Source organism: Triturus cristatus, chromosome 1_2 (genome assembly GCF_964204655.1).
Source record: "Triturus cristatus chromosome 1_2, aTriCri1.1, whole genome shotgun sequence".
Lineage (NCBI taxonomy): Eukaryota > Metazoa > Chordata > Amphibia > Caudata > Salamandridae > Triturus > Triturus cristatus.
In genome coordinates this window covers 57,344,241-57,368,180 of record NC_140580.1, presented here as the reverse complement: position 1 = coordinate 57,368,180, position 23,940 = coordinate 57,344,241, and the positions used below count along the sequence as shown (strand labels likewise).

The following is a 23,940-nucleotide window of genomic DNA, read 5'->3' as shown; positions in this document are numbered from 1 at the left end:
ACTACAAACCAAAGTGCTTGTGCTCGCTTCTTTAAACATGGTAAGATTAGCTTACACCTGTGGCATATTTCATTTACGTATAAGCCCCTTGTAGAGTGGTAAACCATATAGCCAGTGCATGTAAATTAAATGTTACTAACGGGCATGAAGCACTGTTTGTGCCACCCACTTAAGTAGCCCCTTAAACATGCACCAGGTCTACATTTGCAGCCTGAATGCAGTTTTAAACTGCCAATGTGACTTGGCAATATAACCCCTTGCCACCTTAAACTCCCTTTTATTGCATATAAGTCACCCTTAAGGTAGGCTATGGGTAGTCCATAGGACAGGGTGCATTAAAAGGCTGGACATGTAATTTTAAGTCTTACAGTTCCTGGTAGTGAAAAACCTCTAAATTAATTTTTCCCTACTGTGAGGCCTGCTTCTCCCATAGGATAACTTGAGGTTGCCTTATTACATTTAATAAACATTAAACTTTTATTGGGAACAGGTAAGCATTTCATATTGGGTGTCTGAGAAATTTTTATTTAAAATCCTCCTTAATCATAAAGTTCGATTTTAAGTTACAGTTTTGAAAATGCAGCTTTTAGAAAGTTGGCTTTTTCCTGCCCTAAACTATTTGGTGCCTGTAACCTCTCCTGCATCACATGACCGGGTGTAGTTGGCAGTTGGACTTTGTTTATTCCTCCCAGACAGCCACACAGTAGAGGGATTAGGTGTGCCTGGAGTAGCCACCAACAGGCAAAATGGGGGCGGAGCTGGGCACAGCTCCACTTGCAACTGAATAGGCTGTTCTCTGCTTTCACACAAAGGACTTGTCAATGTGCATTGTTGATGCAGCCAGCTTGGAACTATGGCTGGGGAGTCAGGAAACTTCAAGCACTTCGAAAGGAATTCTCTAGAAACTTCTCTTACTTCAAAGAAGACACCATGTTTAAAAACGTGGACTTTCAGATTCAATCTTTATTTCAGTTTTTTTCTGGACTTGCAGAATGACTCACAGAGGACTGTGTGCTGCTGTGACCTGCTGTGTACTCCGCAAGGCTACTTTACTTCAACTGGAAGGACTGTTCTGCTGCCTAGAACCTACCTTGACCCTTCAGTGACCTGTCCTGGTGCTTGAGCCCTGCTTCTTCACCTGAACTCAGGACTACCAGAATGACTCCAAGGACAAGTTTGATGAACTCCTGTTCAAAGCCAAAGGAACATAACTGACATTCACCAACTTGAACCCACACCTGGACCCAGCCTGAGTGAGTCAACAACTCCCAAGTGGTGCCCCTCCAGTCTTGGACCCTTGGTTGTGGTGTTAAATGTGTCCGGTTAGCCAAAATCCAAAGCTTTGGAATTAGAACATTTTTGGCTAAGAACTGCTCTGAGAACCAAGAGCAGACTAGGGCCATCCTGCTTGTCTATCTGCCCAAGGTGCATAGTTGGTCAGCCTGATTTCATGGCAGCTCCCGCTACATTTATATTCCTTGCAGCAAATTCTGTTCAGCAGTCCTTCTTCAAAGATGTAGATTTCCCTCTGGAACTCATATTGGCCACAGCCTTGTGCCTCATCCCACTGGAAATTTTTCACTTCCAAAAAAGTGGCCCAATCCTAATGGAGAAATCTCCACTGAGACTTCATCCAGTGGCTCCCCGACGATGACTTTCCTTCCTTGGACACCGCTTGCATCCTTGCTATGCTAAACTTTACATTCTCAAAACTCTTTCTTCAAACTTTCTTCTAAACCTGAAGGTAAACCCAAACCGGGCCCAATCCACTTATTTTTTCTGACTACCACTCCATCCCGGTAGGCCATATTCTTTTACTATGGCACTGTCTAACGCGACTAGATGTCTGCAGTTAGCAATTTTATCTCTTAGGCACTCAAATTTGCCAAAAACCTTGTAAAAAATCTCCTATTCTATTGATTGGATTCATGTTGTTTTGTTGTCCAATAATGTATTTACATTTTACTCTATTATCCTAAATTGGTGTGTGATTTTTCTTGTGATGTGGTTTCACTTTATTACTCCTTGAGTGCTGCATAACTACTCTGGACTTTGACTCTAAGTTAAGCCTTACTGTTTTTGTGCCAAGCTACCAGAGGGTTTAGCACAGGTCATATGTTGGAGTTCTTGTGGTTTAACCTAACAGGGATTGGGATTGTTGCATGAATAGGGGTCACTCCCCCCCCCAGTTCAAACAACAACTTAATTTATCACATTGCCTTACATTGTGTTTTGAGAAGGTGTATCATGCTGTGCTATGCTATTGTTGTTATCTGTGGTCAAAATGACTCTCAAAGGTGTTAAAGATATATCTCTGTTTTCAAGAAAAATGGTCCACAGATAAAATACTTAGAGCCAGATTTATAGTTTGGTGGACAATACTCTGTCTGTCAGGGTGGCAGAGGATGCTACGTCCACCACCCTTGTAGGCTTTTGTCAATTTTTGAGATGACCACCAACCTAGGTATCATTTCTGTACATTGAGAGTAACCACTGTCATGGCTGTTCCTTCCAGTGTACCAAATATTTGGTGAAAAACCACTGTCGGTTTTGATGGCTGGTCACCAAGCTTTTCACAAGTTTATTTTTTAAACTCCCAAAGCAGAACTTTGTTTCAGAAAAACAGAAACTAATAACTCCCACACTGGGAGTGTTCTTCAAGGGTGGCATGGGATCATAATTTATTTTATTTTCTATCCCTCATCATGAGGTTTTTTCTGATGGTGATACACCAGAAAGAAAATAAATTATGCCATTCAACCTAAATAGGGCAGGCAGTGTAATTTCCTTCAACCAACTGCACTACTCTGCCAGAAGTTGGCTCTGTCAATGGAAAACTGAAAGTCCACCCTTCCCTAAATGAGGCAGGGAGACAGAGAGTTTGGCTGACAGGGTACTTGTGACAGAGTACCTTCTCCACCAAACTCTAAATCGGGCCCTGATTCTAATGGCTTTGCTGCTTAATCTATTTTGTTCATATGAAATAAACATCAGCAGCAGTACATGCAGTATTTAAGTCTTGGATACTCAAACAGCAACATTCCAATCATTTTCAGCACTGTATAACAGTATCAAAAAGGTTTGATATGTTTTTAGAAGTAAATATTGGACATCAAACTGATGGAGAGGTCAAGTTTTTGCCATCCACAACAGCAAGATCAGCATCCAAAAGGAACATTAAATATAGATTATTCAGTAGAGCAGATACCAACCTTCAGTCTCTGCTGAGGAGACACAATGTTCCTTCTCATCTTCTGCCACCTCGACAATAGTCTACCTGCTGACTTTAGAAATTACCACCAGTCCAGCTGTTATCTCTGTAAATTGATGGATGGTTTTTTTCAATGTACCAAAGGTTTGCTGCCCATCCACTGAACTTTTGAGATTTTTAGTTTTTTTCAGAAACAAACCCTCTAAGTTGGAGGGTAAGAAAGGCACTACACCTTATACCTTAACTAGGACAGAGGGTGTGGCGTCCTTCCCCCAGTGGCCCCTACTTCATTGGTCCATCGGAAGAAACATTCTGTCAATTGAGCCAACGGGGGCTCCCTCAATGGTATATTTAAGGTCTGCCCATCTCTAAATGATGCAGGTGGACCAAGGGTTTGGGTGGCAGGCAGGGTACTCCGTAATATTTGCAATGGAGAACCCTATCTGGGAAACTCTAAATCAGGACCATTCTAGCTTTAGCTCACAATGCTGGCAACTTCCTACCACAAAAATGTGGTATAAAATTGGTGAACGTATGAGTGTGTGGCCTGTATGCTCTAACATATTCCCAAATCCTTTTCAACAAGTTTGTAGTTTCCATTGAGACAATAAATCTGAGGCCTTAACCAAGATGCCTCCTAAGCAGCAAGGTCAGGCCCTGAACTATGGATGCTTCAGGCAAGTCAAATGGGATGGGAAAGCACATACTGATAGGAATGTAACCACTAGATTGTCCCCTATGTCTCCATCTTTCCATCTCACTTCCACTTTGGCTATGCTGATTGGGGAAACAGACTAAACATAAAAGGCAAGAATTCCTATCCTGAGACTGCCATCTCTATTTTTCAACACTTATCTCCTCTCCAATTGCTTGATCACAGGTTTTAAACATTCACCCTCCCTTTCCTTGATTCCAATCAGTTCCCTAACCCTCCCTGTCTACAGTACATTGCTCAGTCCTAAACATCTTCCGTGGCCCTAGTCCTGTGCTCCCCATTTTTACTTTTAGGCAATTCTTCTCCTGTGTACATTTCTGTAAAGGCCACAACACATTCTGAACAAAGGTGTGCAATGTTCACTGTAAGATGTTGTGTTACTGGTTGACAGAGGTATGAGCCCTGGTCAAGCTGCAACCACAATCTAAATCAGGGTAAGGCACAAGGAAGCCCCAAATAAACTTATGTTCACCCTCTGGTAGCTTAGCACAGAACAGTCCGGTTTAAATTAGAGGCAATACGTAAAGTATTTGTGCAACACTTCAAAGAGTAAAACTGTGAAAACACCACAAAAAAATCCCACTTCAAGTTAGGAAGAAAGAGATTGGTTTAATAAATAAAACAAAAACAAAACTACAAAAACACTATCAGTAAAACTAGAATTATGAATTTTTAAAGAATAAACAGCAATATAGTACCTAACAGCATAAAACTCCAACCACAGCTATCTGGTCGCACTTGACCGAGCCAAAGTCCAAAGTTCAGAGCAACCACGATGGAGCGCTGTTTGGATACAGTCCCGGATTAGTCCCGCTGTAGGTTCACTTTCTCAAGTTTTGCACCGAGTCCCATTCGCGTGGAAGACCTTCGCCAGGACCAAGGAAAGGTCTGCTGGTGGTGACCAGTGTAGCACGAAGAGCAGGCTGGGCATCACAGATGGGTGGGCTGGTACTTCACGTTGGCACACCTCCACAGTGAGCAATGCTTCCTGGTCAAAGAGATGGGCTGACGGTGGCTTGCACTGATTTCAGATGTGAGTGGTGCAGTTCTGGTGCCAATGGGTCTGTTCATGGTTGCAAAGAGCCCAGACGCTTGAATTTAAGATCTCAGGATTCACATCAAGGGTCCAGGACCAGAGAGGCATCTCTTGAGGGTCAGGAACTTGCTGAAGATAGGTCCAGGGGTTTTGGGGGAGTCTGTTATTTACCCGAGGGACAGATCAGGAGGCCAGCAGACTATCCCTTTGAGTTACTCTTGGGTTCTGGGTTCAAGATGGGTTCCAGGTCCAGTTTTAATTCCCCAGGTAAAAGAGCAGCAGGACAGCAGTCCCTTTAGTGCAGCAGTCCAGCAGAATGGCAGTCCTTATAGCAGCACATCAGTCCTTCGTTCTGGCAGAGTTTCAACAGGTCCAAAGGTATACTGAAGTGGTGGTGGTGTCTGAGGTGATTCTTTTATACACTTGTGCCCTGGTTCTAGAAGGTGGGAGAAGCTTCTAGAAAGTCACTTTGAAGTGTGGGGAATTCCTTGCCTCCCCTGCCCTGACTCCAAGCTGTCTGAAGTGACAATGAGGGTCGTTAGGCCCTTTGTGAGGTGACAGGACACAGCCTATTCAGGTGTAAATGAGGCTGGGCCCAGCTCCTCCCTCCCATCCTGTCTAGGAGGAATGCACAAAGCCCAATTACCAACTACACCCCGTCTTGTGACCAGAGACAGGCTACAGGCACCAATGGCCTCATGTAGGTAGCCAAATACCGGTCGGTAACGGCCGATTTTCGGTAATTATACTGTTACCGACTGGTATTTTGGCTTTTGAGATGTAGGGGGAGAATTTCTGTATTCGGAATTTACCGAATCGGTAAAATTACCGATTCGGTAATTTTACCGATTCGGTAAATTCCGAATACAGAAATGAGATGTAGGGGGACTGTGTGGTGTGTGTGGGGATTCGTTATTTACCACCAACTAATAGTTGGTGGTAAATGACGAATATGTGTGTAAATGCAATATTTTGGCCGTAGATGTGTGCAATGTGGCAGACACACATGCCCTCAGGGCATGTATGTGTGCCACATGTGCACACATGGCCGAATCAGGGGTGCAACAGGGTGTCAATGTGACACCCTGCCACCCTTGCATGTGCTCCCCCATTACCGAATCGGTATTTACCGATTCGGTAATGAGGCATACCTTCCCATCAATGGGAAGGTATGCCTCATTACCGAATCGGTAAATACCGATTCGGTAATTACCGACTCACTCCGATTCAGTAACATTTACCGAATTTTTACCTACATACACTTTACCGATTCTTAAATACCGAATCGGTATGATTCGGTATTTTAGAATCGGTAAAGTGTATGCCACCTACATGAGGCATCAAATGACTAAAGCAAGTAAATGCCAACTTTCTAATGCGTGTGAATATATGATTTTGATTGAGTTGGTTTTGAATGAGATGCGTGAAATGGAGGGTTGAAGTGCCAGTATGATTCTTGTGTTGGTTAGGGTAGTGCATTATGGGTGTTGTACTATTTGGAGTGTGCAGGGATTGAATCACGTGGTTGGATAGTTTTGGTTGATGGAGGACACGTGAGTGGGAGTATTATTCTTTATAACGGTTCACTTGGGAGGGTGATTGTGAGAGAAGTTTTCGGGAGAGTTAGAGAGGAGAACATCAGTCGGATTAAGAGCAAAGGCTTGTGTTTTACAGGTAAAAAGTGGGTAGAGATCAGGGAAGTGTTTATTTTATTTAGGGTGATGTTTGGGATAATCGTGGGTTGGTAATAGTTGGTTGGTTTCAGGAGGGGTGAGTGTGATTATAGCGTTTTACGTTTTTGTTAGGACATCACAAGGGGTTGGGAGAATAGCAGGGTTTATCACATTTTGCTTATGTTTAAATAGCACATTCGTTTGGCGCAATTGGTATAGCTGATCTTGCTGTATTTTGCAGAAACCCCTGACAAAGAGCCTCTGCCTCGAAATGCATTGGGTTACAGAAACAGGGCTTACGTTGGTGTTTATTAAATTACACGTGCCGTTGTTTAGAAGCCTGGAATGGGAAGCAGCTGCATTTGAAAATGTCTAATAAACATCTAAATGGAATATCGCTGTCTTCGCGATATTTACAAGCAAAAGATGGATTAAAACGGTGATTAAAAGGTCAAGTTCTTGATGAAATATGGATGAACGCAATGTACTGGAAAGGGAAAAGGTCCCATTCAAAGCAGTGCACCAGTCTGGTGCGTTAGTTACGTGCCTTTGTGTTTTCAACTTTCTAAAAATGGCATTTTCAGAATATAAAATCAAACTTTACCATAAGTTAATCTTTTAAAATAGGGTTCCAGAGACCCCAAACATGAACCAGTTATCACTTCCCATTTGGCAAATACACTTATTCAATGTAATAAGGCAACCTAATTGTCATCCTATGAGAGAGATAAGCCTTGCAATAATGAAAAACGAATTTAAGAGTTTTTCACTTCTAGGACATGTAAAACCCTAAAAGCACATGTCCAACTTTTTAAAATACATCACACCTTGCCCTCTCGGCATATCCATTGTCTAATCTAGGGGTGACTTTTTATGTAGTAAAAAGGAACGTTTGGGCCTGGCAAAAGGGTTATTTTGCCAGGTCGAAATGGCATTTTAAAACTGAACAACCATGGCTCTGCAATGGCAGGCCTGATACATGTTTAAAGGGCTTCTTAAGTGGGTGGCACAATTAGTGCTGTAGGCCCACCAATGATGTCTACAGGAACATCGGTTCCCTACAGGAGAGCATATCAAATAGTACAACGCAGAAATACAATGATCCCTATGTTTTAGATTCACAATGGACTATTGTATTTGTTTGAATCGAAAGAGAATAATGAAAGAAACATAAAAGTGAGGCTATATGTAACAAAAGAAGGAGTCCACTAGAGTCACAGCTCAGGCATTGAACAGCATGTGGCTAAATTAGTCACAATGGAAAAGCCACAATAACATAGTACCTTTGCTCATATTGGAAATAACGAGTAAATAAATGAAGTCAAGGTACTAAAGTCGAAGACATTTCGATCCCTATCAAGATAGAGAAATTGTCATCAGGACACAACAAGTTATACCTGAGAGAAGGCCTGCTGAAAAAAAGATGAGGGGGGGGGGGGGGGGAGTAGAAAGGAAGGCGTTGCACAAGAGCTAAAAAAAAGAATGTATGTTCAATCATCACGTTGTAATTAAAATTCAAAGGTCCAAGTGATTTGTGAATCAGCCAAAACATGCGGGGATTGTGCCTAGAAGTGTACCAAGAATTACTATTCAGTATAGGCACCACCATCAGCATCAGTAAGCATATTAAACCTAGACATATGGAAAAATACTAGCAGGAGTGAGTGTCGAGGAACAGCGTTTTTTTACAGGGGGAGCAAGGTACATATCAAAGTGATTCACACATTTAAATATTGACAGGCAGGGTACATTATGATAGCTTAAAGAGCTTTTTCAAAGCTTTCTTTACATCCTTGTTCCTTAAGCTGTAAATCACTGGGTTCAACATTGGGGTCAAGATATTGTAGAGAACAGTAAAAAGTTTATCCTGATCGAGAGAGTAGCTGGATTTTGGCCGTATATACATGAAGACTATAGTGCCAAAGAAAATGGACACAACGGTCAGGTGAGCCGCACAAGTAGAGAAGGCCTTTTTCCTCCCTTCTGCTGAACGAATTTTCAGGATTGCTATAATGATGCAGATATAGGATGTTAAAGTTAATAGAAACGTGCCCCATGCCACCAGTCCTCCAAGTATTAATATTTCTAAGACAGTGAGAGTGGAGTCAGAGCAGGAGAGCTGCAGTAGTGGTGGGAGGTCACAAAAGAAGTGATTCACCCTGTTGGAGGCACAGTACGACAAGCTTGAAACCAAGAGCGTGTGCCCAACAGGATACACAGAACCACTGACCCAGCTTGCAAAGGCCAGACGTCGACAGATGTGTGCGCTCATCACCTGTGTATAGCGCAGCGGGAAGCAGATAGCCACATAGCGATCAAAGCTCATGATAGTCAGGAGGAAACATTCTGCACTGCCCAGGAAGTGAAAGAAATAGAGCTGCACAAAGCATCCAGCAAATGAAATACTTTTCTTCTCAGCTAGGAGATAAGAGAGCATTTTGGGCACAGTAACACTTGTGAAGCACAGATCCAACAGGGACAGGTTGCGGAGAAACAAGTACATGGGAGTTTTAAGTGCCGCATCATACAAGGTTAATGTCACCAGGAGAATATTTCCGATGATGGTGATTGTGTATATAGTGGAGAAAGCAGCAAAGAGTCCAATTTGCACATTTAGATCATCTGAGAGTCCCACAAGGATAAACTCAGTCAACCTCGTTGTATTTATTCTGTCCATGCCGCCTGTGGGTCTATCTGTAGGACGAAGCAGAAACATTTACATATGAAGGCTATGAAGGCCACTTTTCAATTCTAGATATCAATATTTTTATAGTGTCAACTTTGCCTCTTGTTAAAGACTATTGAATTTCCCTCTTTTCAGCCTGTTATTACTGGCCTCATCCCCTACAGCCGCCAACCTTTACCGCCCACCTGAGAATAAATAACCTTCGGTGCTCCAGGGGTTTGTGATTCTCAGCCTTTTGGTTCATGTGACATCTCTTTACCTTTAACATGTCTCTCTCTCCTTCATGAATGCCATCGTCATCATGCTCCTGACAAAGAAAGCAATTCTCAATCCAACTGTCATTAGCAAAAAAAAAGATATTGTTAACCATCGAACATTAACCTGACTACTTACCAGCAAGACATTTATCATATAAATGGCAACTTTTCTCGGCGATACTAATTTACTGGTTGGAGTAGACCAAGAAACAGTGGGGCATATCATCAAGGCGGCGATAAAAAATTATCGCCGCTCTTGCGGCCGTTTTCGGCTGAAAAGCAGTGATAATTTTATCGCCTAATCAGCAAGGTCACGCTATTGCGTGAATCCTTGAATTATCGCCCTTTCCCCAACGCCCATCTTTGCATCTCTAATGCGATGCAAAGTTGGCGTCCCTGCTCTGACATAACGGGAGAAATGTCGCTAAGCGACATTTCTCCAATTATCAATGGGCACGCTAACCTGCAGAGCGACAAGCAAAGTAGCGATAACCCCTGTTATCGCTACTTTCTTACACCTGCTTAAAGACCAACTTGTTTGTTGTAACGCTTTTCGCCCTAAGTGGGATGGGTATTCCCAGACGTGGGACGCATGCTCACTACACCACTGGAGTCAAGCTATCCTGGCTGATGACGGCTGATAGCCAGAAACCGGTCCTAGGATGCTTGATTCCGGTCCAGGGAAGACATGGCTTGGCAGTTCGGGCTGGACTGTTCCCACGAGGCACAGGGTCAAGACTGATTTGCATATGGCCATGTCTAAACTGGGGTGGCGTAGTGGGCAAAAGAACGATGGATTTAACCCAGATCTCTTGACTGGGGGAGAATGTCTGCATTGTCAGCATTCCGTCCATCATTTGTTTGTTGTAACGCTTTTCGCCCTAAGTGGGATGGGTATTCCCAGACGTGGGACCCATGCTCACTACGCCACTGGAGTCAAGCTATCCTGGCTGATGACGGCTGATAGCCAGAAACCGGTCCTAGGATGCTTGATTCCGGTCCAGGGAAGACATGGCTTGGCAGTTCGGGCTGGACTGTTCCCACGAGGCACAGGGTCAAGACTGATTTGCATATGGCCATGTCTAAACTGGGGTGGCGTAGTGGGCAAAAGAACGATGGATTTAACCCAGATCTCTTGACTGGGGGAGAATGTCTGCATTGTCAGCATTCCGTCCATCATTTGTTTGTTGTAACGCTTAAAGACCAACTTAGGCATGATATCCTATGGAAGGTGGATATCATGGCTAAGTATGCCTTGCCCTATCAGCAAGCTATCGCCAAATTTTGTGAGATTATCGCTGGATTTCCAGCGATAATCTCACGTTTGGCAGTTAGCGCTTGGAATTTTATTGCTTTTGAGATAATCGTTGCTAATAGCACGCTATCTCAGCGATAAAATTCCACGTTACCCGGCGATAATTATCCTAGCGCTAAGTGCGCTTAGCGATAATTATCGCCTGTCCTTGATGATATGCCCCTGAGACCGCCAATGCTATATACTGTCAGGTATCTAACAGTAAAGCAGTTTTCAATGCAGGTTTGATTACTGCATCTTCTAATGCACCTTTATGAGCTCTGAGTCTTGCTGTGGATCCCCTTAGTCCTTCAGTAAATCATGGCTGCACCTTTTCACTCGATTATCCTAACTTTCTGTATTTTAATCACAGTTCCTGCACTGATTAATGAGTGCAGGTATAGCCACATAGGCTGATAACAGCGACCTCTCCACAAGCACATGAGAGTTCATCCTCAGGTAATCTGCATGACTATGGTTTGTCATGCAGCTGCTGTGTTTGATCCAGAAATTATAGTTTGGATCAAATCCCATTTTGTGAAGTGTTTTTAAAATCTTTGAAAAATTCATTAAAAAAATTCGTAATCTTCACACATTTTGCTAAATTAAAAATGAGTTTAAAAATTCACCAGTAGGATTTTGCTGGAGAAAAAACACAACAAAAACTAAGTTTTAGCTGAAAAACGATGGTGTGGGAGAATCCTGTCAAAAAAGTATTTACCAGTAGAATTACCATCAGGTAAATTAGAGGAAGTACACACACTTCACAACTTTCAGAAGTTATGTACTTCACAGACTTTTAAGGCAAAATAATAATGTTGCACACCTATTGTAATGATAGACAACATTCCTAGCATGTATCTGTTGCACTCCTTACACCAGAGTGCCAATCACCCAAGCACAGCAGTGGATTGCACTAAGTCTACCACACCAGACGCTTAACAACTACCAAAGGAATCTGGCTGTCTGCAGTGTGGAGCCACACCGCATTCTGTCCCCACCTAAAACCAATCCACGACTAGGGCAGTCAGAATTATCCGGTACAGCGCTACATTGGTGTCCAGAGATGTTCAATGAAGAATCTGGTAGCCATCTACACAAGTAAACCCTTATCCTGTAGTCTGTATAGTTCCTAGACATCCTGGATTACAAATGAAACATGATGCGCATAGTGAAAGAATGGAATTAGAAAATGATTTGCAGATCACAGATTCGTTGGAGCAATCAACACAGTTAGGACTTCAATAAAAGCCAAACAAACTAAGACTAAGACCACAAAATCATCATTCATGGAAACCCATTAGCAACCCATGATGTTGTTCAACAAAGCTAGCAAAAAACTATTAAAGCAGGTGTGTACAGCTTCAAAATTATTGGGATATTTAACTCTTGTTCAGCGTTTGCATAATACAGAGATAGTATCAACAGAAAACTAGTATAGTCTGTACCCGGAGCATTATTTAACTAGTTTTGGGCATGTAGATACTATCGTAAAGAGGGTATTAGACAATATTTCCCAGCATACATTATGTGGAAACATATATGGGGCTGGTTGAGGTGGGGGGGGACGGGGCAAGGTAAGCTCTGGTCCAAGTAGGTCCCACTATATTGGAAGCAATGTGAATGCATAATCATTTCACCACAGAACAAAGATAGAGTACTGAAGGATAGTTGTGTGAGTCCTACCCTGTAGGTTTGAGATTTGAGATATTCTGTTCAGCAGAGAGGGGTTAGTCAGGGGGATCCAATGCGTTTGCCATTCCAAGAAGGGTGGATCGCTAATGTGACTCAATTTCTATAATCTGGGTATTCAGGGACTCTAGCCACATGGCCCAGGCCCTCTTCTATGCTCCTACCTTTGTTGTGTCCATTCCTCGCATTGGTCGATTAAAAAAAAAGTGTGGTGCCATGCAGAAATGCCACCAAGTGTGTTGGGGACTTGACTATCCAGTCTGAAGTGATTGTGTGCTTCGAAAGGATGAGGGCAAGGTCAACCAAACGGGGAGCCGTCATGTCTTTTTTTTTAGCTCTTGAAAATGCCAAGCGCCACTAACGTCCAGTCCTGAGGGATGGGTGTGGCTTTAAGGGTGGAGAGCAGGTCCATGATTTGGGATCAATATGGCCCTAAAGAGATCACATTCAGAGCATATATGAAAGTCAACTATGATTGCCGAGCAACAGGGCAAGTGGCGCTTGCAAGCGGGAAGTACTTATTAATAGCCACTGGAGACAAGTAAGCCATGTGAAGGGTGAAATACTGTATCAATTTAAATTTGGCGCTGCAGGAGACTGAGTGTGGGAATGCTATGGTTTTTGACCATTTTTCTACATGAAACTCCATGAGCCTGTCTCCACTTACCACTTCTCTCGTAGCACTGTTAGTGATGCCAAATAATGCTGAAAATGGGAAAGTAAGGCCTTCTAGAAACATACAATATGCCGACCCCCCAATCCCATGGGGTAGAGGGCTTGAACAAGGTAGTTTCAGGTTCAGCGTCAGATATGGCCCAGTAAGGATGGAGAGTACATAGAATCCTAAAGGAGGTTGATTAAAGAATTACTGGTCCCATTCAACTAAAAGTGACTTAAGAGTGCGTGCCTGGGTAAAGGTAATACACAGTTTCTCTGTTAGGTATTTTTTCAACTCTACATCCACTGTTAATAAAAACCACTATTTAGCCATACACTTCAAAACAAATTAATTTTCCAGACTGTATGTAGTAATGAACCTGATTCTATCAGTTTGTAGTTTTGTATTCGATTTTTGCTTCACCTGTAACAAGGCAGATACTTTATCCGCTCTGTTTTTAGCAATCACAACAGTCTAGTATGTACCCTCTTTCCAAATCCCTTTTCCGCTATGTTACCTTCTCCTTCTTTATATTCTGTCAATAGACTACAACTCCTTTTGGCATGAAGAAATTCTTCTTGAGGATATTATTCTTTTGTTTATGAGCATTTGCCGATTCAGCACGCATTATCATGTTCACCGCAGTAAGCTTACCAAACATATGGGAAGCGTTCAAGGTGTTTTGGAAATATTTCCAAGATGTATTTTGAATTTCATGTGTATCAGATATAATGTCATCAGAGTCCATACCTAGTCGTGAATTGCATTAGAAAAAACCTATGATCGTGTTTCGGATATGGAGCACAAGACAATAGTTAATGTGTAGTCCTTTTGGACATGTTTAATTGTATGTATATAATGGGTTGTACATATGGAATATGAGAATGGTTTGTGGATTTTTATGTTTATCTATAGCCTTGAGAAGGAGGACAATTATTGAAACACGTGTTGGCTGTGTTTGTACTAATCCCTTTGAAGAACCGGGGTTTAACCCAGCGGCATCAGGGGCACGCCTAAAATCTTCGAGTTCACCTGTCTTGGTATACAGAGACACATAATACTTCTGGATGGCATCAGAGACCAAGTTTATTAGCTGCAGCTAGTAACAGTGATCCTAGAAATACATCACGGTGTAAATTCTCAGGAGACTGCTCATTTTACTAAGGCGAGACGTCTCCTTTTATACCCAATATTCACATTATAAATGTACACCCACTGCACACAATTTTAGCCAATAAGGTACATTTTCAAACAAAGTGTCACATAACAAAAACTCAATTTACAGTATCCCAACCCAAAATTTAATTATTAGGAATGTCCCAAATTCAATCTCCACAAGCCGGACAAACCTATAATTGAAAGCATAACCCATGTAATGAAGAAACATAAAAAAAGAAACGGTAACAGATGCTGAACAAGATAAGGCATGTGCAAGGAAACTAAAAGTTAACTATGTCCTGAACATTAATTGGCAATCTCAGACAAAGATCGATCAGGGAAATTGGCTTTGCGGGGTCAGTTTCAGGTGCAGAGGTCAGTTTCTTACAGTTCATTTCAGAGTCAAAAAGAAACCTAGTTAATGTATACATGAACTAAGAAGTCCAGGCCACTTTATTCGCCAGGCTACCTTCACAGGCCTACGTGAGGGCAACACAAAATGGTGGCACAGAACAAAATGGAGTCAGACTCGAGAATTACAGAACCTCAGACACTCCTTTTGCCATTACGTAGGCAATAACCTAAGACTCATGTTAATCTGAATCTAGGTCTATGTCGATATTAATTAGGTCATCACGGTGTTGCTGTAGCATCATCTTATTATTCTCTACTTCTCTCGGGACAGGTCTCCGAACACACATAGTAGCACAAAGACTACAAATGGCGGGACCACACTGGATGCAAAGACAACAAGAGAAAAGTGAGGAACTTCGATTCCCGATCACGATTTAATCGACCCGCCATTTTGTGCTCCGCCGCCATTTTGTGTTGCCATCACTCAGGCAGCACGGCGAACAAAGTCTATTCTGCTTTTTCTGCAGCTTCATGTTAAAAACAACCTTTCTGCCTCTATTTGCAAAGCTGGTGTTAGGACTGGCCGAGTATACTAATCCCCGTCTGGTTTTCTAATCCCCGTCTCAACTATCTGTTGGTTCACACTATTCTTTTCTGATCTTATCTTATCGTCTGGCCTTCACTGTCTTCTGCTAGCATTCTCTCGTTTCACAACTGTCCTCCAATACACACAAACGTATCTCGCCACCTGCAAGTTAGTTACGAATCCGTTAATAAATTAGTTTGAGTGAGGGGTGACAAACATAGTTGGAGGAGAGGTTTCTTCGAGTCATCTGACACTTTGTTTTCCAAACTCTCCTATTGGTGCTGTCCTGTTTTCCAACTTTCCTTATTGGCTCTTTCTTGTATACTCTGGGTGTATATTTGGTTAATGTATATGTTTCTATATAGTATATAAGATTGTGCGCCACAGAGTGAAGTGGCAGTCTCCTGAGAACCTACCTTGTGTACTTCTGGGATAACTGTACTAGCTACAGCTAATAAAACCTGATCTTCTAACGCCGACAGAGTGTCCCGTGTCTCTGTGTGGCTAAGCAGGTGAACCTAGGAGATATAAGGCGTACCCTGCGCCGCCAGGTCCAAAAGGTTCTGGTTCTTCAAAAGGATGGTTAAAACCATTCCAAGGAATGTCAAAATCTTCCATCCCCATTTGGACAGCTGTCCCCAAAACCATCCCGTCGATGACCAGTCTCCTTCGTCTACATGGATAGACTCAGAGATTTTATACAACCTAGAAATGGCTTGGTACACTGTAGGGGCATTATCTGGTATGTAAACACAGCAACTGGATCCAATCAATTTACATACTCCTCCTCGATCTGCAAGTATGATGTCTAATACCATACGGTTCTGCAAAGTCATAAGGCGGTCCGCTTGAAGCTCAGCTGTAACATTACTAAGAGCACCTGCTGTCTCATTATAGTAGCTTCAACAACGCAGACAAGCTGTCAAATATGCCTACTATTGATCATAGGACCCCAAAAGGGCAAGAAGCCTTCTAAAAAATCTCCTACTTTGTGTGCTGCGGTATCTTCCTTATTGAAGACACCTCTACCATATCTCGTTCTATGATAGGCTGAAGCAGTAGTGTATGTAGGGGGAAGTAGAAACGCCACATAACACGTTCCTGAAAAATCAGGTGGCAACCTGTATAGGCTCTGTCATGACAAACAAAATATGTGCCTTTAGCTGGCACAAACGTTGGAGAAGTCTGAGATGAATAGACATGGGTTTGAGCACACACTACCTAGCTGAGCTTTCGGATTCCGACCATTACCTTGAAAACAAAAGTGGCCTCGGTGACCTTTTTTGTCTCTCCTTCTCTGTCAAACTGGTACTATATCCAGTCACGTTCCAACCAACGTAAGCCTGCACCTCATCCTTAGGGATAGCATTATATGCATCAATATCTCGGATCATAGCTACTATTCCCCTTATTAAGGCACTATTGCTCGAGTTATCTTTAAGGGAACGTAAGGGGCGTACCTCACTTGCATAGATAAACATGGTCTGAAAAGCCCACACAGACCCATTAAAAGAAAAAGGCAAAACCAAATATGGCATACCTTTATCTGTCGTATGAGGCATAAGACCACAAACCCAACAATTAGTGGTATTTACTACTAACTGATGCTGATGCAACAACTGTATAAACGAGTTGTTGACAAATTCTGATCTCCTTATCTGTTCATGTTCAGGCAACGTATAAAACTGGTGCAAAGAAACAGTATGAAAGAAAGCATAGATTGGGAGGTGGGTGCAGATGTCTGTTGTGTAGCATAGTAAAGTAAGCACACTCCTGGATGGGGAGGGTGTAACTCGTTGCACTCATTTTTTTTTTTTTCAGAGTCAATTAAATTTATTTATGACAATCTTCCAAAGATGTAGAATTATCATCATTCTATCAATCTCGACTTTATCCATTAATCAATTGCCCAATGCATTTCGGGCCGTTCAAGCCCTTCATCAGGGGCGGCACTGTGGAGGAGACAAGGGAGCAGCATTCATTTATCACATTGTACATACGTTAAAATGAGCATGAACAAATTAAAACGTAAAATGTGTAACAAGGTACGGTGAACAATAAAGTTGTGTGAATCGGGAGTGAAAAAAAAAACGGGTAGTACAAACGAACATATTCAAATAGCGGTGGGTTTCAGTTGCGTTAGAAACCATCGGGTATAATGGCGTTAGTAAAGTGAATTCAAGTGGTGCTACTGACTATTAAACGCATGGTGAAATTAAAGAGTTTGTTAATGACGAACAAACATGCTATGTCCGAAGGTTGTGATGCTCAATGGGTGCAAGTTACGATAGGCATAGAGTCAATATCCATAAAATTAAAGACCGTGAGTCACTAGGGTAGAAAGTGGGTCGGTGAGAAACTCTCATCAAGCGGTCTCGGCCCGGGAGGTTAGTACGGCGTGCACTTACGTTCGAATCGTAGAATCAAAGTCCCATCATTTAGCAAGACGGCGCTCACGAGTGCTGCGGCAGCAGTGAGGTTAGTGAATCGTAATCATGTGATCAGGGAACGTAGCCATTTAAAAGAGAGTAAATTGCACGTGTACGTGAACTACAACGGTAGATATAGAAAACAGATTTGTAGTTCGTGAAACGAACGAAGAAAAGTAAATCACCAGTGCGAGTGAGAGGAGTCCTGAGCACATGAGAGGGTTGGAAAAGTGTGAGAATGAGTAGATAGGAGTAAACTAGTGACATAGAAGCAAATTGTAATCACAAGATGTCTCATGGAGAAAACTTAATAAATAATGTAGAGCAAAGCAAAACATGAAATAGATAGACTTGAAGGGAGACCTTGTTACTTCAGAAAGTTGTAACTGGTAAATAAGTTGACAGTGAAATCCAGAGGTACAGATTATATACAGTCAACAGCTCATCGATGTAGGAGGTCGGATTACAAGTAGCAGCCTAAATCGTAACGTTCGTTAAGGCCCTTAGGCTGGGTAGAATTCAATTTGTGGATCCAATAGATTTCTCTCTGTAATAAGAATCTGTTATTGTCTCGTCCTTTCAATATAGGAACCTGTTCAAGGATCAGGAAACGGAGTTGACATATGTTATGTTGATGTTCGTGGAAGTGAGTCGCAAAAAAAAAAAAAAAAAATGAGTGCAACGAGTGACACCCTCCCCATCCAGGAGTGTGCTTACTCTACTTTCATTGAGTCCCAACCCAGGGGGACATACTCGCTTGCACCTGCGACTTGACTAATTGAACTACCCTGCTTAAAACACGGAGTGCGCCTATTTCTGTTTCTTTCTTGTTGTTGTGTAGCATAGACAGTCCAACCCACACAAGCTAATGTGATACTTAAAAACATCAAAAAGCACAATATTATAAAACATTTGCTATGTATCAATGTACAAAATCTTGTCTTAAGATCTATTCTCTCAACATCTCTTTCAGGGACAACAGACTCCATCCTCTAACGTGCTGCTCGCGGCAATTTTCCTTCTTCACTCAAGTGTGCGTTCAGGCGTCCTAGACGTCCCTAGAACCGCAGACCTTTTGGCAATACGCGGGCCACCCCTTAAGTTCTTATACCGCGACCCTGCAGCTGAACCCGGATGGTGGTTCGAAAAAGAAAAAGAAAATAGTCTCTTGTCTGAAAGAGTGTAATTCACAAAAAAATTCGAATTTTATTTATCCTTTTTAGACCTTAAGTTGTAGCGCTCTTTACCAGGCACAGTTTGATCCTGAAAGAGTGTCTCTGGGTGCGTAGTATCAAGTCTCAAACACGGCGGCACAGCTTCTTGCAAGACTTTATCATCCGCACGTTCTGACTGAGTCCATTCCAGATGTGCATCGCTAAAAGGTACAAATCTCGGAACCCTTTCACTCTCGGAATCGGCAACACCTTCCCGGACCCACTTATCGTACGGGAAGGACAAAGGTATCTTCTTACAATGGGTATCGTGTACCCAGTTTTTCTTGCCGAACACCTTAATAGCAGTTCGAGTTGATAAGAGGACTTGGTATGGACCGGTCCATCTTGGTTCCAAGTTCTTTGACCTCTGGAAATTCTTGGTTAGAACCCTGTCGCCAGGTTGAATCGTGTGGCCTGCATCTACAGAAACTGAAGGCAAAGTGTCATGGACCTGTTGGTGAAGAACACGCTATTTAGAAGTCAAATCATGTAAGTAGTCAACCAACATAGGGTATTCGATATCACTGTACTTCTTAGGTCTCGGCACACCCCAGACATTCGCCGGGTGTCCAAAAACAATCTCGTATGGGCTAAGTCCCACGCGAGAATGTACTGTCGTTCTCGTGGACAAAAGTGCCAATGGTAAGGCATCGGGCCATGTAAGACCAGAGCTCGCTTGCACCTTGGCCAACTTCAGCTTCAGAGTGCCATTATAGCACTCGACCAGGCCTGCTGACTGGGGGTGATTCGCAGTGTGAAATTTCTGGTTAATACCCAGACCCGCACATACTTTCTTCATAATCTGACCCACAAATTCACTTCCATTATCACTCCATACCATCCTCGGCAAGCCATATCTGGGAAAGAATTCTTTGAGCAGAACCTTGGCTGTAGACAGGGCAGTATTATCCTTTAGGGGGTAGGCCTCTATCCATCTGGAAATGGCACAAACAACCACAAGGACATACTTCAAGTTATTGCATCTTTCCATATGAATATAGTCTATCTGCAACACCTCGAACGGATACGTTGGAGGAGCAAAAGGACCCGCTGGAGTTGGGGTTCCCTTTCCAGGATTATGCATCAAGCAAATCATGCAGTGTTTAACCAAATTCTCAGCACACTTAGGAATTCCACCATTCTGCCATACCGGAGCCAACAACTTACATATCCCTTTTGAACTAATGTGAGCCAACCCATGAGCCATAGTAACCACCGGAAGCACATATGCATCCGGCAACAACCATCGCTGGTGCTCTGACAACTCAACCCAACAGCCTGTTGAATCCAACATTCCCGTACTCTCTCTCCTCATACTCAATTCTTTCTCAGTAGCTTCTGCCTGAATCATCTTCACACTTTCTGTTGTATCTTCACACATTCCTCCTTCAACAACCCATCTGGCAGGACCTGCAACATACATCCGACTCGTCACATCTTTCGCCGTTTCTCTCGCTACTTCATCTGCAAACGCATTCCCTTGACCCACATCATCCGTAACCTTCTTATACGCACTACACTTCACTATCGCAATTTGGGTCGGCAAAGTAAGTGATTCAAGAAGTTCACTCACTAATTGTCCATGCTGAATTTTCGTACCATGGGAAGTAAGAAATCCTCTCTCTTTCCATAAGCGACCAAAACTGTGAGCCACGCCAAATGCGTATTGGCTATCAGTATAAACATTCACTCTCTTTCCTTTTGACAACACACATGCTCTAGTCAATGCTATCAACTCCGCTGCTTGCGCTGAATTCTGTGCAATACGTGCTGTTTCAACAATCGTGTGCAAAGTTGTAACAGCATATGCTGCAGTCGTCTCTCCATTCGGAAGCTTAAAGCACGAACCATCTACCCATAGGGTACCATCAGGATTCGAAAGAGGAGTATCTTTCAGATCAACTCTACCCTTCGTTTCCTCCTCTGTCCGGAGAAAACAGTCATGCTGTTCCTGAGCATCTGTCTCTACAAAAATCGGCAACAATGTAGCTGGATTCAATGTGTTGCACCGCTTGATGTGCACATGGCTAGCCAAAAGCGTCAACTCATAACCTGACAAACGCGCACTGGTAAGATGTTGAGTCTTCGTTCTATTCAATAGGGTATCCACTGCATGTGGGACCATCACAATCAATGTATTATCCAATACCAAACCAGCAGACTGTCGGATAGAAACAGCCGCTGCCGCTGTAGCTCTTAGACAACTAGGCAACGTCCTAGCTACCGGATCTAAAGTAGCTGAAAAATACGCACATGGGTGCTGCTTGTCTCCAAATTGTTGTGCCTCACTGACAACGCACAACCTTCTCTCTCATGCACATAGAGTGTAAAAAGCTTACTATAGTCAGGAGTACCTAACACAGGAGCAGAACACAGTGCAGTTCGTAAATCCATAAAACTCTTCTGACATTCCTCTGTCCAGGGAAGAGGCTGTGGTGTATCCTTAAGAGTAAGTGCCAACAAAGGTTTCGCTAACAGAGAAAAATTTGGAATCCACTGTCTACAATAAGATGTAATGCCTAAAAATGCACGCACCTCTCTTTGTGTACTTGGTACAGACATTTGAGCAATTGCTTGAATACGTTCTGGGGTCAATCGTCTTCCCTCCTTCAACAAGAGATGACCTAAGTAGGTCACCACTTGGCGGCAATACTGCAACTTAGAAGGTGAAACCTTGTGATGAAGGTCAGACAAATGGCGTAACAAAGAAAGAGTAACTTCTTTACAAATATCCTCAGAGTCAGCAGCAAACAAAAGATCATCAACATACTGGATAAGAGTAGCACCAGGAGGCAGAGGAAAGGTATCAAGCTGTGTTTTCAAAGCCTGACTATAGATAGAAGGACTTTCACAATAACCTTGAGGAGCTCGTTTAAACCAGCAGCTTCGGCCTCCTAAAGAGAAGCAAAAAATATCCCTACTCTCTTCATCAATAGGAATGCTGAAAAAGGCATTCTTCAGATCAATAACAGAAAACCAAGCAGCTGAGGCAGGGATCATAGTCAATAAAGCAGTAATGTCCGGGACAATAGGAAACTGTGGCACAACAATCTTGTTGACCTCTCGAAGGTCATTCACAAACCGATAAACAGGTGACTGGGAAGAATCAGTACGTTTAAGAACAGGCAAAACAGGACTATTACACACATTACCTCTCGTTTCTTCAACCACACCTTTCTCAACCAAATCATAGATAATCGCTAAAAGAGCTCTTTCGCCATCACTGGAAATTTTGTACTGGGGAATGCGAGGTAATTTAGCATTCAACTTAAGGGTAACAACGTAGGATGGAATCTGCAAGAGACCAACATCATTCAGACCTGTAGCCCAAAGTATATCAGGGAGAGAACGCAGTTCCAGTGGAAGGCGATCCTTAGACAGATACATCGAGGAAATCACTGTCTTACCCACCGTAAGATGTACTCCCGAAGGAGAACAATGTAATGTCGCATGCAATCTTTTCAACAAGTCCAAACCCAACAGATTCTCGCCACAGCCCGTCGTTAGAATAAGGGGAGCCTCCAATTCACAGGGACCAATAGAAAGGGGCAAAGGACAAGAAACCGGATTACGAACTGGGGCGCCAGAAAATTCTACAGAAACATTAGTCAAGCCAGACAAAGGTGCGCCGGGGAGTTTAGAGTGCATGATAGAACTCTTTGCTGCACCAGTATCCATAAGAAAAGGTTCTGCCACACCTGATGTAATCACTTCAACATAAGGTCCACTTTGGTCTACTGGAACTGACACTACTCCCTCCCTTTGTCCATGGCTGTCCTAACTATCATTAAAACCAGCACTCTCACTTCCAACATAATAATCATCAGTGTAGTACTGAGCGGACTGGACGGTCGGAACATTCTGTTGGTCAAAATAATTCATAGAATTCTGAGGGGAAAAGGAACGTTCATTCTGGGGAAACGCACCACGTCCCCTACCCCTAGGTACTTGTTGGAAACCACCACGACCTCTCAGACCAGTCATACCATTTGCACGCTGTAGCAAGATCGGGCAACTATTCTTGAAGTGGCCTTCTTCTTTACAATAAGCACACTGATTAGGGCCTAGCGGGAGTCACGAAGCAAAAGACTCAGGCTTCTGCAACAGTTTCTGAAACTGTGGGGTTTGCTGAAACTGGGAAGGTTGCTGAAACTGACGCTGATTAGGGTGAGGCGGATAAGCCTGCTGCAGAAGAACTTTCGTTTTTAATTCTCTAGTCTTCTTCTCTACTTTATCCTTCTCATCTTTATCTTTATTCTCATAGTATTGTGCAGTAGCCAATATCTGAGCCGAAGAAGAAACAGCCCATGAACTCTCAGAGTCCTTTAACTTATTAGAAAGTTCAGGAAGTAAATTAAAAACAAACTTATCTACAAACAACCTCTGACCACCTTCTGTACTCATATCCTGACCACTATGATCAATGAATGTTTCCTCAAACCTAGTGAAGAAATCAGACACACTCTCGTCTTTCTTTTGTTTGCATGCTGCTAACTTGTCCCAATTCACCCGCAGAGGAGGCATCATAGTTTTCATTAAATTAATAATCCTACCAAGTAGTTCTGCAACTAAGGGTTCAGGTTTGGCACCTCCTACCTGCCGACCATCTGCAGCAGTAATATTAAACCACGTATCTCCTAACTCTGGCGCGTGATCCTCGTGATGGATCTTCGCCCACAAGGGTTGAGGAACTACATTACCCATCAACATATCTATATCAGCTAAATTCATAACACACGCATCAACTGTCTGAGACAACTCCTTATAATAACCAGCAGGATTTTTACGGGGATCAGGCAAAGTCTGCTTAAGAGCCAGGACCTAAGCTCTCTTCCAAGGGACATGCACCCACACTCGCTGAAAATGAGCCGGTGCAGCCGCAATACCATGAGCGGCATCAGCCACAACTGCCTCTCTCCATACAGGGGGAACCTCTCTCATAGGATACTGCTTCACTTTTCTCCTAATAGAATGATC

The 23,940-nt window shown here is 42.9% G+C and overlaps 1 protein-coding gene across 1 annotated transcript; it reads right to left on the bottom strand.

Annotated features, from left to right (window-relative positions):
- Window positions 1-2,320: 2,320 nt before the first annotated feature.
- LOC146866768 (olfactory receptor 5AR1-like) lies at window positions 2,321-9,312 on the bottom strand. The gene is made up of 2 exons (XM_085617384.1): window positions 8,396-9,312; window positions 2,321-2,387 (listed from the first exon to the last, which is right to left on the bottom strand). Exons 1-2 carry the CDS (start codon window positions 9,310-9,312, stop codon window positions 2,321-2,323), a joined length of 984 nt encoding a protein of 327 aa, XP_085473510.1.
- Window positions 9,313-23,940: the final 14,628 nt, after the last annotated feature.

Bases quoted from the DNA above. Each gene is read 5' to 3' on its own strand.
- LOC146866768 (XM_085617384.1), bottom strand. From the start codon at position 9,312: ATGGACAGAATAAATACAACGAGGTTGACTGAGTTTATCCTTGTGGGA. The intron at 2,388-8,395 runs GCTATCATAATG...CCACCCTGACAG, and splicing joins GCTTTGAAAAAGCTCTTTAA to ACAGAGTATTGTCCACCAAA.